At 48.7% G+C, this 14,273-nt stretch overlaps 1 protein-coding gene across 2 annotated transcripts in view; it reads left to right on the top strand.

The window, feature by feature from the left end:
- The window catches only part of myh11b (myosin, heavy chain 11b, smooth muscle), a 165,951-nt gene that overhangs the window by 25,677 nt on the left and 126,001 nt on the right, over positions 1–14,273 (top strand). For both annotated transcript variants that reach the window (XM_078559146.1, XM_078559145.1), the window contains exon 3: positions 10,511–10,667. In XM_078559146.1, the coding sequence (XP_078415272.1) occupies positions 10,511–10,667 (157 nt within the window). The remainder of the gene's footprint in view (positions 1–10,510; positions 10,668–14,273) is intronic.

Genomic DNA, 14,273 nt, shown 5'->3' with positions numbered 1-14,273 from the left:
GCCTTATTTTTCTAAAATCCACTCTCCCCCAATCCAAAACATTTTTTTACAACTTGTCTATTTCTTTGTCCATAACAAGCTTAAACTGTACCATGTTGTGGTCGCTATCACTAAAATGCTCCCCCCCACCACCTCAGCCACCTGTCCGGCTTCATTCCCCAGAATTAGGTCCAGTACTGCACCGTCCCTTGTTGGGCCCTCTACACATTGACCTAAAAAGTTCACCTGTACACATTTCAAGAAATCCACTCCATCCAAGCCCTTAACACTATGCCTATCCCAATTAATGTTGGGAAAGTTGAAATCATCTAATATAATTACCCTATTGTTATTGTTTTTGCACTTCCACAAATTGTGCACATATTTGCTCCTCAGTTTCCCGCTGACTATCTGGGGGTCTATAATAAACACCTAACAATGTGGCTGCCCCTTTTTTATTCCTAAGATCCACCCACAAAGCTTCATTTAATGCCCTCTCCAAGATATCATCTCTCCTTACTGCAGTAACTGACTCCTTAACTAATACTGCAATGCCTCCTCCTCTTTTACCCCCTCCCCTGTCTCGCCTGAAGATTCTATATCCCAGAACGTTGAGCTGCCAATCCTGCCCCTCCCTCAACCATGTCTCAGTGATAGCTACTATATCACAACTCCACATGTCAATCCTCACCCTTAACTCATCCGTTTTACCTGTAATACTCCTGGCATTAAAGTAGAGGCCATCCAGCCTTGCCTTACTCCCTTGAAACTTAATGCAGCTGTACTCCCTCTGGCTTTATTGTTTTACTGTATTATGCTGTGTCCCTATTCTGCTAACATTCTGTGTCCCCCTCCCCCTGCTGAATTAGTTTAAACTCCTCCCAACAGCACTAGCAAACCCGCCTGCAAGGATGTTAGTCCCGCTCTGGTTCAGATATAGACCGTCCCACTTGTTCAGGTCCCACCTTCCCCAGAAATGGTCCCAGTGATCCAGGAATCTGAAACCCTCCCTCCTGCACCAACTCTTAAGCCACGTATTCATCTGCGCTATTCTCCTATTTCTGAGCTCGCTAGCACGTGGCACTGGGAGTAATCCAGAGATTACAACCCGAGAGGTCTTGCTTTTTAGTCTACTGCCTAACTCCCTGAATTCTTGATGCAAGACCTCATCACTCTTTCTACCTATGTCACTGGTACCAACATGTACCATGACCTCTGCCTTATCACCCTCCCCCTTCAGGATGCCCTGTAGCTGTTCAGTGACATCCCAGACCCTGGCACCAGGGTGGCAACACACCATCCTGGAGTCACGTTGACGGCCACAGTAGTGCCTATCTGTTCCCCTGACTGTAGAATCCCCTATTACTATTGCTCTTCCTCTCTTCCTCCCCTCCTATACAGACAGGCTGCTTGTGGTGCCAGGAGCTTGGCTCTGTCCGCACTCCCTGGAGGAACCAGCGCCCTCATCAGCCTCCAAAATGGAATACCGATTTGTGAGCGGAACCTCAGGGGACTCCTGAACTACCTGCCTGTTTCTCTTGGACTGCCTGGTGGTCACCCATTCCCTTCCTTCCTCAAATCCCTTCAGCTGCGGTGTGACCACCTCTCTAAATGTGCTATCTACGATACCCTTAGACTCGCGGATGCTCCACAGTGTCCTCAGCCGCCATTCCAGCTCTGAAACCCGAGCTTCCAGGAGCTGCAGCTGGACACACTTCCTGCACACATGCTGGTCCCGGGCACTGGAAATGTTCCCGGCTTCTCACATGGAGCACGAGGAGCACACCATGACTTTGAGCTCTCCTGCCATGACTTACCCCTTTAAATTAAACCTTTTAAATCAATTACTCTAGGGCCCTTCTTTCCTGATCCTCATTACTACAGAATATACAAACTATAAACCACAAAAAGACTTTAAACTATAAGCAATTAAAGTAATAAATACTTATCCGACCTTACTCACTAAATACCAGTCATTCCTTTCTCTTGTAGCCTCTACTGCTGCAGTAGGGCAAGATCACTCTCTGAAGATTCAAGAATTTAGATAGCAATGAAAAAATGCAAAGAGCACCTCTTCCCTTATGCACTGAATTCCCACTGTGCACCAAATTGCCAAAACCCACGCTCACTCTGGCTGTGTCTCACTCAGGATGAGCTCTCTTCCCTGTTCATGTGCAAGCACACTGTAGTGTGCTTCTAAATAGTCCCAGAGAAAACATTGCTTGATTGACAGCTCTGGTCCTCTGACCTATGCTGTGAATTTCACAAAGTTTATTTACAAAAGGCTAAGAGGTTCCAAGTGCTTGCAGTTTCAGGTATTGAAACTTTAAAAGGTTTGGATGATTGACACATTTATTGGACTGTAGTAAGAAGGATGTTTTTTAAAAGAAAGTGGAAAGTTTCAATGAATGATTTTTTGAAGTTTTTTTTACATCTCCTATTGTCACTAGGGGGTTAATTGCAACTATACAGTCTATGGTGGATCAATGGGAATGAAAGTGCCATATCTTGGCCTGGGGGTCATGAGGGGCCATAGGGTGTGGGTGGGGGCATGGATGGGGCATGGGGCATGGGGAATGTGTGGGGGGGTGGGGGGGTGGGGGCGAGGGCTAGAGGGCCTTTCCGTTTTTATTTTAACTGGGACAAAGTTCTACAGCACTGAGGCTGGCCTTTTAAACAGCCCACCTCAGCATCCAACAGTCCCTGTGGCTCCCCGGGTCAGCTAGCCCAACTCCAGCCCTCACATGCCCGCCCCCCCCCCCCCCCCCCCCCACCCCGCCCTCCCCAAACAATGAAAACCCCATCCTTTCTCTCAAGGTGGGCAGGGCGAGCTGGCAATTTTCCTGACTTCTGCCAGCTGCCTTGGGTGAAAATCCGGGCCAATTTTCTGTGGTTACAGATGCCAACAAACTTTTTAAAACTTAATAAAGATTGGGTTTCAATTGTTTGTTGTACTTTAGTCTTGAGAAGTGACCATACAATAGTAGCAGGAAGTTCCTGTTTCAAACACAAACTGTATTAATAATAACAAACGAAGCTGTGAATCTTGGAAATACTTCCAACTCAAAGTTACTGATGCACAATAGGGAAACTATGGCCACAATGGGACTGATATTCAGTTCAGCATTGGTCCAAATGGGACTCATTTACCCAATAATTCTGAAGTCTCTGAAGGATATATACTGTATTTCACACAGCCATTTATAGAACTGATGTTCATATGGGGTCCAACACAAGTAAGTCCAACCCTGACTCCTGGAATTGCTGGATAGTAAACCAGTGGGAGGAACTCTGGCCACTTTATTTCGGCCTCCTTACCTTACGATGCCAAGGCCTATAATCCCCTTTGATCTCCTAGGACTCCAATTCGTAAGGGTTGATGAGGCTCCCTCCTATTTATGTTGGGCCCCTGGGCCATGCATTTCATGATTCCAACCAAAATGGTGGTGACTCAGAGACTGGCAAGAACAAGGTAGTAAAGTGATGTCTCCGTGATTGTGACACCTGCCAATAAATCTCACAAAAGGTGGTTGTTGTGAGGGGGAGGGGGTGGGTGGGGGAGCAAGCAGATTGGAATAAAAATTGATGTTGGTAACTTCTCATAACCTGGGTTATATCAACCAGATTATATCATCCTCACTCACTGACTATGCAAAACATTTTTTACAAATGAAGTAGAGTGAGGATCGCCAGAGAATATCAAAGGGCAGGATTTTTTTGACCCGTGGGCGAGCGGACGAGTGCCTGACCCCGAACGGGAGTGAAATATTGCGCGTTGACGTTGGGCGAGCGTCCTGACATTATCAGGCACTCTCGCGATCTATCGGTCGGCGGGCGCGCGAGAGAGCGGCAGCATACCCGCCGACAATTAAGAGGCCGATTGAGGCCCTTAAACAAGTCATTAATTTATATTTTTCGCTGCCCGCTCAGCCGTTCGGTTGGCGGGCGGGCGAATAGGCCGACAGCGACTGAAAGAAACAAAAGAAGTTTTTTAACGTCGCGTGTCCCTTTTCCTGTGACCGAGTCACATGCGGGGACGTGTTTATACCGTTTGTAAAATGCTTGCTTTTCATTTTAAAATCCTTCAGCTCGCTGAGGCAGCTCTGTGCCCTCAGGGATCTGTCAGTGCCGCTTCCCCACCCCCCCCCTCGCATGCGCAGACTTCCCCACTCCCGCTCCTCCCGCACCCACCCTGGCACCGCTGAGGCTCTCAGCGCGTGTTTCACGCCGGCCAGCCAGAGTGAAATCGCGGTCAGAGCCCGATCGCGGGCGGGGGTCAGTCTTATGGCCGTTCCCGGGACATCACCCCACCACCGCGTCCACCTGACAAGAAAATCCTGCCCAAGTTGAATCCTAATTATCTTTACCTGTTTGGTTTTTAAAAGGGTTATTATGGCACAGCTCAGATATGGTTAAACAGTAACAAGTGTCAGGTAATAAAACTCGTTAGTAATTTGTTGGGCATATGTATAATTACCATCAACATTTGTTGCAGGTTTATAAAGATTCCGTTTCATTTTAGATTTTCTTTGACACATTGGGCAGAATTTTCCCTGCCCGCTGGCGTTGGGCCTGTTCGGCGGTGTGAGTGGGCAACATGGCGAGAAGGCCCCAAAATTGGTTTCACGACGTCATGAAACCAGTTTGTGATTGTCCGCTCAGCCCGTCGATGGCGGGTCACGTTTTCCTCCATCGAGCGTCGGGAGCCTCATTGTAATACATCCCCATAAGGCTAGCCCGTCAGAATTGTCCCCCACCCCCGCTGGAATTGACTTCCCACGTTGGTGGGAAAACACGCCGGTGCAGAACACGCCTAGCCAAGCGTGATGTGCAGAAGTCAGTACTTAGCACCAGGGCCTTGATCACATCACGGGCATCCGAGGGGGCAGAAAGTGCTGGAGCCCTGAAGGAACGCCCATGGCATGCTGGGTGGATTCTCATGGACATGGCTCTGCTGCCAAGCAGCTCACAGAAGTTGGGGATGTCATCGTTGAGGGTCTGCTCACAATGGATGATGGTCAAAGGGGTGGAGAGGGAGGTCCAGCTGTGTTTAAGAGAGGAAGATGTACCGGGGGTGGGGGGTGGGAGAGGAAGGTCTAGGATCGACTGAAAGAGGAAGCAGTGTCGGGGAGGGGGGTGAGGTTGGGATGGGGGGTATGAAGGTGTCGGGTGGATGAGGTTGGGAGGGGGGAACGAAGGTGTCGGGGAGGTTGGGAGGGGGGAGGGACTTACAGGGGAGGAGAGGGTAAAGGGGGGGAAGACGGCAACTGGGGAGGTAGGTGTAAGGGGAGTGGAAGGTGTAAGGGAAGGAGCTCGGAGGGGGGAAGGAATCCATGGGGAGACAGGAGTCCGGGGGGAGGAAGGGGTGTGAGGAGGGGGGTAGTAAGGGTGGAGGAAGGATTGCAGAGAGGGGAGGAAGTAAGGCTGGAGGAAGAAGTAAGGGTGTCTGAAGGAGTCCGGAAAGGGTAGGACTAAGGGGGGGTATTGTGGGGGGTGGGTGGGGAGACCAGGGGGACGGAGTCCAGGGGTGGGGGTAGAACTAAGCTGGGGGGGAGTGCGGGGGGAAGGAATTCCAGAAGGAAGGAGTTCCAAGGGGAAAGGGGTTCCAAGGGGGAAATGAGTCCAGAGGGGGGGATGTCCAGGTGAATGTGCAAGGGAGGGGTCTGATGAGTCCATGACTAAGGAGTGAACTGAGGGTGGGCATGGTAGGAGGGAATGGTGAGAATGACCGAGGGCAGAGTGAGGCAGTAGGGTGAGGGTTCGACTGTATCGAGAGAAGGGATGACGAGAGTGGTTAGTAGGGGCGCGGAGGCAGACATGGACCCTGGGGGTGGGAAGGAGGAGATCGGGGAGTTTAATGTAGATGGGGGTGGGATTTTCAGGAAGGAAGGCAATGTGCACATTCACCTGGACATCCCCAAAGGAAAAGGGTTGTGACTGGTAGGTCACGGAGGGGAAGAAGGTGATACCAGTGGGGGGGTCAACAGTGATGGGGGAAAGGAAATGGGTGACTGCGGGAGGGGAAAGGATGGGGGAATGAAAGAAAAACTATTACTATCTTACTGACTAAATTGAAAGTGAAACAAGAGTCGTGGTGAGTGAGATCAGCTGCTGCATGGGAGGGTGATCATTGGGTGGGCGGAGATGCAGGTCAGGCTCAGATGGACAACTGAAGGTGAACCCCAGCAGGCAGCATTGAAAATGCTCGGGACAGTGAGGTGAGTGTGATACGTGAAGGATCTGCGTGTGTGGGAGAGAGTGCTTGCACAAGGCTCTGAAATGCCCTGCCCCACACACACACTCCTCCCTCCAGAGTCACATGTGGGCTGGCTGCATGCAGCTGAACTGCTAGTGGCGGGGTGAGGGGTGAGGGGTGAGGGGTGAGGGGTGGGTGGGGGATGCAGTGGGAGGACTCACGAAGTCTGTCAATGAAGCTGAAAGACATCATTTACACATTTTGCACTGAAAGTGCTGAAATATATTTCCAGATTGTAAAGTAACAAAATGTGTTCACCCGTGCAACCAATGGTGATCAGACTGTCTTAACTTTTGAATGCCTTAGACTTCTAGGTGCTGCCCTGACATCCACAGCAGGTGTGGAGACAGCCTATGCAATGGTTGGCTCTGCCGCCTCTGATGACTTTGGTGTGGGTCCTGTGGAGATCCAAGGCCTTGAGGGCCCCGGCTTGCTTTGGCTATCCTCCTGTGGCCCAACTGCTGCCTCTGCGGTGACAGAGGACGAGGTTGAGGGGCTCACAGACAAAGGGGACGTGAAGGGAGCGGACAGCCTCTGAGATCCGTGAGTGGATGACCCAGGGGTGTCCAGCTGCTGCTCCTCCTCCCTTCAGGTGTCCTGGCCTGACTCCTTGAGGAGAAGGAGCACCTGGAGGAATGTTGAGGTGCCCCGTTTCCCCATCGCGTTGCCACTGTAGGAACTCACCCATGACTCCCGCGATGGAGAGCAGGTCTGCACACATCTCCACGTTCTGCTGGACCAGGGTCTCCATAGCATCCGCCATCATCCCCATGGAGACCTCCATATGCACATCAGAGAGCAGGTGGACACATTCCTCTGACTCATGAACCACTTGGTGAGGGCTTCCAACAGCTCTGTGTGATGTTCCCGGCCTTCTGCTGACTGCACGATGAGTTGAAAGGTCAAATCCAGAGGTTCGTCATCTGACTCGGACCTCACAGATGCCTCTTCTCCAGCAGTCCTCCGAGTGCCGGGGAGCTCGGCTGAACCTGCCTCCTGCTGCAGGCACATGCCCATACTGACCACCAGATTGTGAACCCGAGCCTGCTCTAGATCTAGGTCCCACCGAGGTGTGTGTCTCTGCGCTGGTGGAGGGTGTGGGTAAGCGCTGGGATGGGTCTTCCAGGCTGCTTATTTCCAGCTCTTCAATGGAGGAGGTGTCCTCTTGGCTGGAGGTGAGGACCTGGATGGAGCTGAGGGACTGGCTGGCTGAGGGTGTCAGTCACTTGGCAGAGCTCCCTGTGAACCAAATTAGAGATAATTAGTGCCTGGCAGCAGAGTCAAAAGCAGGAGAGAGAGACACTCACAGTTACAGTGAGAGAGGGATGATGTGATGCAGGATTCTCACAAGGATGTTCACCACTGACCTCACCGTCACTGCAGGCACGGTCCACACCCTCACCAGTCAGCGCGATGGCACACTCCTCAAAGTGAGTGAGGGGCCTAATGTGGGCCATTCCAACCCCTGGTCTGGGACCTCTCCCTGCTGATGTGAGCCAGCTTCTCCTGCATGGAAACAGATGGAGAGAGTGTGAGCAGGATACATGGTGCTGAGTGGAATGTTTGTGTGGTGAGCGGAGCCATGGACAGGATGTGGCCACAAGCTTGAGAGGATAGGAGCCTGATGGAGATGTGAGGGTGTGTGTGAGGGTTAGCAGTGTTGTCCCTTGAGGTGTGAGATCCCTGTGGGTGTGTGATGGGTTTGTGAGAGTGTGAGCTGAGAGTGATGAGATGGGTGACTTACCCTGGCAGAACTGGATGAGATCATTCGCCCTGTTGTGGCACCGGGTGGCTGTCCTCTTTTGCAGGGCATTGAGGTGACCACCACTGCCACTGCCTCCCAAGCCGGATTGGTGATGTTGCTGCCCATCCTGTTGCCTGAGCGGGGGTAGAGGACATCAGGGTGAACCTCCGCTGCGTCCAAAAGGCACTGGAGGGAAGCGTCATTGAGCCTGGGGGCTGCAGTCTTTTTGCCTTTAGGGGCCATGTTTTTTTTTACAGCTGTGTAGGGCTGGAAGGTCTGAGAGGTGCACGCAGCTGGACTTTAAATATGGCGCCTGGCGTGATGAAGCGGCGAGGTGATGGCATGGCGGGCGAATGAGAGCCCAGCTGCCATGGAAACAGCGTGTTTCCCGGGAATGCATAATTAATGCGGCCGGTTGGGATGATACAACGTGAGAAGCCACCATTGCGGCTGGTGGATAGAACGTGAGTTTTTCCCACTCACTACCACATTTGTTACAAATCTGGGACAATTCCGCCCATTGGAAAATAAAAAGATCCTCCCTAAAACAAAAAGTCATCACTTTTCCAACCAGAAATAATATTAAAAGATATTTGTGGTTTCAACATGAATTATAAAGTAAATAGATGACTAGGAAAATATTGAGGCTTTTTGAGGTTTAGAAATAGAATATTTTGCATTCTATATACACTCCTATCACTTGATTTTGAAGTGTATAAAGTCTTTTTTATTCTTTCATGGGATTTGGATGTCGCTGGCTGGGCCAACATTTATTGCCCATCCCTAGCTGCACTTGAGAAGGTGGTGGTGAGCTGCCTTCTTGAACCGCTGCAGTCTGTGTGGTGTAGATACACCCACAGTGCTGTTAGGGAGGGAGTTCCAGGATTTTAATCTAGCAAAAGTGAAGGAACGGTAATATAATTCCAAGTCAGGATGGTGAGCGGCTTGAAGGGGAACTTCCAGGTGGTGGTGTTCCCATGTATCTGCTGTCCTTGTGCATCTAGGTGATAAAGGTCATGGGTTTGGAAGGTGCTGTCGAAGGAGCCTTGGTGAATTCCTGCAGTGCATCTTATGGATGGTACACACTGCTGCTACTGTGCGTCGGTGGTGGAGGGAGTGAATATTTGTGGATGGGGTTCCAATCAAGCAGGGCTGCTTTGTCCTGGATGGTGTTGAGCTTCTTGAGTATTGTGGGAGCTGCCCTCATCCAGGCAAGTGGGGAGTATTCCATCACACTCCTGACTTGTGCATTGTAGATGATGGACAGGCTTTGGGGAGTCAAGAGGTGAGTTACTGGTTGCATGACTCATGTAGCCACAGTATTTATGTGGCTGGTCCTGTTCAGTTCTGGTCAATGGTACCCCCCAGGATGTCGATAGTGGATTCAGTGATGGTAACGCCATTGAATGTCAAGTGGAGATGGTTGTATTCTCTCTTGTTGGAGATGGTCATTGCCTGCTACTTGTGTGGTGTGAATGTGACTCGCCACTTATCAGCCCAAGCCTGAATGTTGTCCAAGTCTTGCTGTATACGGGCATGGACTGCTTCAGTATCTGAGGAGTTATGAAAGGTGCTGAACATTGTGCAATCATCAGCGAACATCCCCAGTTATGATGGAGGGAAGGTTATTGATGAAACAGCTGAAGGTGGTTGGGCCTAGGATACCAATCTGAGGAACTCCTGCAGCAATGCACTGGGACTGAGATGACTGACCTCCAACAATCACAACCATCTTCCTTTGTGAGAAGTATGACTTCAAACAGTGTAGAATTTTCCCGCTGATTCCCATTGACTCCAGTTTTGTTAGCGCTCGTTGATGCCACACTCGGGGTTAAATGCTGCCTTGATGTCAAGGGCAGTCACTCTTACCTTGCCTCTTGAATTCAGCACTTTTGTCTATGTTTGGATCAAGGCTGTAACGAGGTCAGGAGCTGAGTGACCCTGGCAGAACCCAAACTGAGTGTCTGGGAGCAGGTTATTGCTAAGCATGTGGTACTTGATAGCACTGTTGATGACCCCTTCCATCACTTTACTGATGATGGAGAGTAGACTGATGGGGCGGCAATTGGTTGGGTTGGATTTGTCCTGCTTTTTGTGTACAGGACATACCTGGGCAATTTTCCACATAGCTGGGTAGATGCCAGTGTTGTAGCCGCACTGGAACAGCTTGGCCAGGGGTGTGGCTAGTTCTGGAGCACAAGGCTTCAGTACGATTATAAAGCATTGGCAACGCTGAACTAATTTTGATCTTCGCTCTTATTTTCCGGACTGTGAAAACAGCTGCTGCAATTTTGGCATCTGAGATTAAGCATATCTCTTGCAAAAATGAATTTGAATTTTAAAAAAACAAAACCAGGGGCTTATACTAACAAGGTTGTCTTTTTATCAGATGACAGGAAGTACCTAATAGAAAAATAAAACTCTGTTTTGAGTTGTAAAGCTCCTGAATATATTTATTGACCATTAATCACCTGATTTTAGAGCCTCTGAATGACAGTACAAATGGACATTTTTTTATTCCTTCTTTTCAGACATACTCAGGTCTTTTCTGTGTAGTCGTAAACCCATACAAAATGCTGCCCATCTACAGTGAGAAGATTGTAGAAATGTACAAAGGGAAGAAGCGACACGAGATGCCACCACATATCTACGCTATTGCAGACACGGCATACAGGAGCATGCTGCAAGGTAAGATGTAATGGCAGCCTGCATTATGTTTTTGCCCATTGAATCTGGTACCAGAAGGTTTTGTGATTCGACCTGCAACAAAAGCTGCTGGCAATTTAGGACACGGTCACTTAACTCTCCACACAAACATTCAGCAGATTCATACAAAGCAGAAGAATTATAATTACTGCTGTATTAACTTTTAGTGTTACAGATTCTTGGAACTGTTCTAATCAACTCCAATAGCAAGAAACTATAAGAAGAAACCATGACTGGGGTAGACGATACTGTCTGTCTTGTAAAGGACAGTAAATTGATTTGTTACTTTTGACCTCTTCTGGTAGCTGTCGTAATGTATAATTATTTTTTGAAATTTCTCCTCAGTACTGTTGCGATAAGACTATAAAACGTGATGTCTGGTATGCATTCGTATGTTTGTTGTATTTTTTAAAAAGTGGAAAATAACAGACAGCCTGAAATGATTACAAATTGTAATCGATACAAAAGATGTCACAACCTTAGCTCTGGGATTAGATTACAGCCTTAAAATCTGTCTCTGTTATCTTTTACATAACAACAGCAACTCATGTGCATACAGTGTCCTTAACATAGAAAAATGTTCCAAGGTGCTTAAGAGAGGAGTAGAATCAACCCTCTGAAGGAGAGTTAAAGGAGGTAACCAGCAGCTTGTTCAAATAAATAGGTTTTGAAAAAGGAGTTGGCAGTTTGGGGGAATTTAAGGAAGGAGCTCCATCAAGCCGAACTCAGATGACTGAAGCCTTCACCAGTGATAGTGAAGCTGAAGGATGAGGGTTGCGCAGGAGACCAGAGAAGTTTGAAGGTAAAGATAATGATTTGACATTTGAGTTGTTGGAAGATAGGTATTCACTACAGAGCAGGGAGCTTAGGAATGATGGATGAGGGGTTACTGAGGACGTAGGCAGCAGAGCTTTCAATGATTTGTAGTTATGGGCTGGCAATGAGGCCATTGGAGAAATTGAGCCTAGAGATGGTGAGACATGGATAAGGGTTTCAGCAGCAGTGGGGATACAATAGGGACAGAGATGGACAATGTTTCAGATGTGAAAGCCTTAATGACATTTAGGATATGGAATTATAAAATCAACTGACTGTGCATAGCTTAGGCCTGCCCAAGCAAGGGTAAGGAAGTCAGTGACAAAAAAGCAGTGGCTTCATTCTTCCTGATTCAGTTGGATGAAAATCAGGCTCATTTCATGGCATGGGGCAGACATGTGGTGGCTGTGTGGTCCAGGGTAGAGGTGAAGGGTAAAACTGGCTACTGTCGATGTATGTATGAAAACAGAGCACATGGTAGTGGGAAATGGCCTTTAAGGTAAATGAAAAGGATGTGACAGTGGCAAATGACAAGTGCCCTTGCATGGATGGAATGAAACTATTTCTTTAGATGTCTTATCTGCATTGGAACAGGTAGGAGTGAAACCATACAAACAAGCACAGTTCCATGGTAGAAAACTATAAAGAAGAGACAGTAGAGTAGGATTGTATGGTTCAATGTGTTGAATGTCACGGAGAAGGATGAGGAGGCAAAATGTGCAGTGATTGATGATTTTATCACTGGTGACTTTGACCAGTGAGATCTTAGGCTTTTTAAAATTTATTCTTTCATGGGATGTGGGCATTGCTGGCTAGGCCAGCATTTGTTGCTCATCCCTAATTGCCCTTGAGAAGATGTTGGCGAGCTGCCTTCTTGAACCACTGCAGTCCATGTGGTGTAGGTACACCCACAGTGCTGTTAGGCAGGAAGTTCCAGGATTTTGACCCAGCGACAGTGAAGGAACGGTGATATATTTCCAAATCAAGGTGGTGAGTGACATGGAGGGGAACTTCCAGGTGGTGGTGTTCCCATGTATCTGCTGCCCTCGTCCTTCTAGATGGTAGAGGTCACGGGTTTGGAAGATGCTGCCTAAGGAGCCTTGGTGAGTTCCTGCAGTGCATCTTGTAGATAGTACACACTGCTGCTACTGTGAGTCGGTGGTGGAGGGAGTGAATGTTGAAGGTGGTGGATGGGGTGCCAAGCAAGCGGGCTGCTTTGTCCTGGACGGTGTTGAGTTTCTTGAGTGTTGTTGGAGCTGCACTCATCCAGGCAAGTGGAGAGTCTGTGAGCAAGGTAGAAATGGGGCTAAAACAGTTTGCCAAGGAAGTCTGGAAGAAGTAAACACAGAACTGGGATATATAGACCTTGGAGAGGAAAGGAAGATTGGGTGGCATCTGGAGGAGATGAATGAGCGAAGAATAGGCATTTTGGGGAAAGGTCTCAATGTGTGTTGTTGAAAGGGTGAAGGATAGCATCTAAACAAAGGGAGTCACTAATAATATTGGTTCATATTGGGGCCAGGGAATGTAATTGATTGGTGAACAGTTAGTTCGATGCAATCATGTGGCAAGAGTTTGACCTCATGGAAAATATGAGCTCGAAGAAGACAAATAGTAGATGGTACAGAAACTGTAGAGTGACAGGGGTGATGAAGGGATGAAGGAGGGTTAGTGTGATCAGGAGGTATTTAATGATGAGGCAGATCAGTGGAAGATCTCAATCTCTGAAAGGGAGAAATCTATGCTATCCCTGCAGTTAGTGTTGGAGGCAGGCTTTTTGAGGCGGTGGCTATCATGTCTTAATTTTGAGTTTAATTAGTCGTGAATTGGTTTGTATACTAGTAATAACCATGCCAGAGAAGTAATAACAGGAAAACAGACTATTTCTCCCAACAAGTCCATCTCGATGTTTCCCCTCTACCAAATAATCCGACTCACATTCACCCATCCTCTTCCCATGTACCTTCAATCACATTTCCTTCATCCAATTTTCCATGTAGTTAATACAGAATGAGTCTCCCTAAGGAGTGTTACTAAGTATGGTCTGAATTTTCACTCCCAGATCAGGAGCACAGAGTCAGGACAATTGTCGGCTCCACAAACCCAACCCGGGAGAAAGTGCCCCTGAAAGTCGGTTTTCGGTCAGTGTGGGGTGAGGTGGGCGTGGGAGGCGTGGTGGGGGGAACGTTTGTTGAGGTGAAATTAGGAGCCAGAATGAGTGCAGAGGCTGCTGGGTGCGGAGACACGCTGGGCAGAGTCCTGCCTCGGTGTACCAGCACTGCGTCGCAGTTTAAAAAATAAAACAATAAAACATAAAACAACCCTCACCCCTCTCTATCCCGTCCCCCCACCATACGCTCCGCATTCCCCAGGCATGGTACCCCTAACCAAACTACCTCCCCTCCCATCTCCCATGGCCCCCATACCTTCCATGCCAACCTATGCCCCCCATCCTATGGCCAATGCCAACTCATGCCCCCTAACCACCTTGTGGCTCTTTATATCCTCGACATCAATCCATGGCCCCCATCCACCACCATGGCCCATTGTAGCCACCATGCCAACTTAGTGCCAGCACATGCCCCCACATATCCCCCTCAGCCCTTACACCCGCCATGCCAACTCAGCCAGTATCCACCATGAGCAAACCTCAGACCATGCTGCGATGAGATAAAATAAAGTACTTAAGTGTCTATTGCAGACTTTTTTTGACAAAACACTGTTATTCATAAAAACCTATTCACTACATTTACATTCCTTTAACTACATGAT

This window comes from Cetorhinus maximus, chromosome 15 (assembly GCF_964194155.1).
Source record: "Cetorhinus maximus chromosome 15, sCetMax3.hap1.1, whole genome shotgun sequence".
Classification (NCBI taxonomy): domain Eukaryota; kingdom Metazoa; phylum Chordata; class Chondrichthyes; order Lamniformes; family Cetorhinidae; genus Cetorhinus; species Cetorhinus maximus.
Note: the sequence above shows the minus strand (reverse complement) of the source record. Positions and strands in the feature narration are given on the sequence as shown.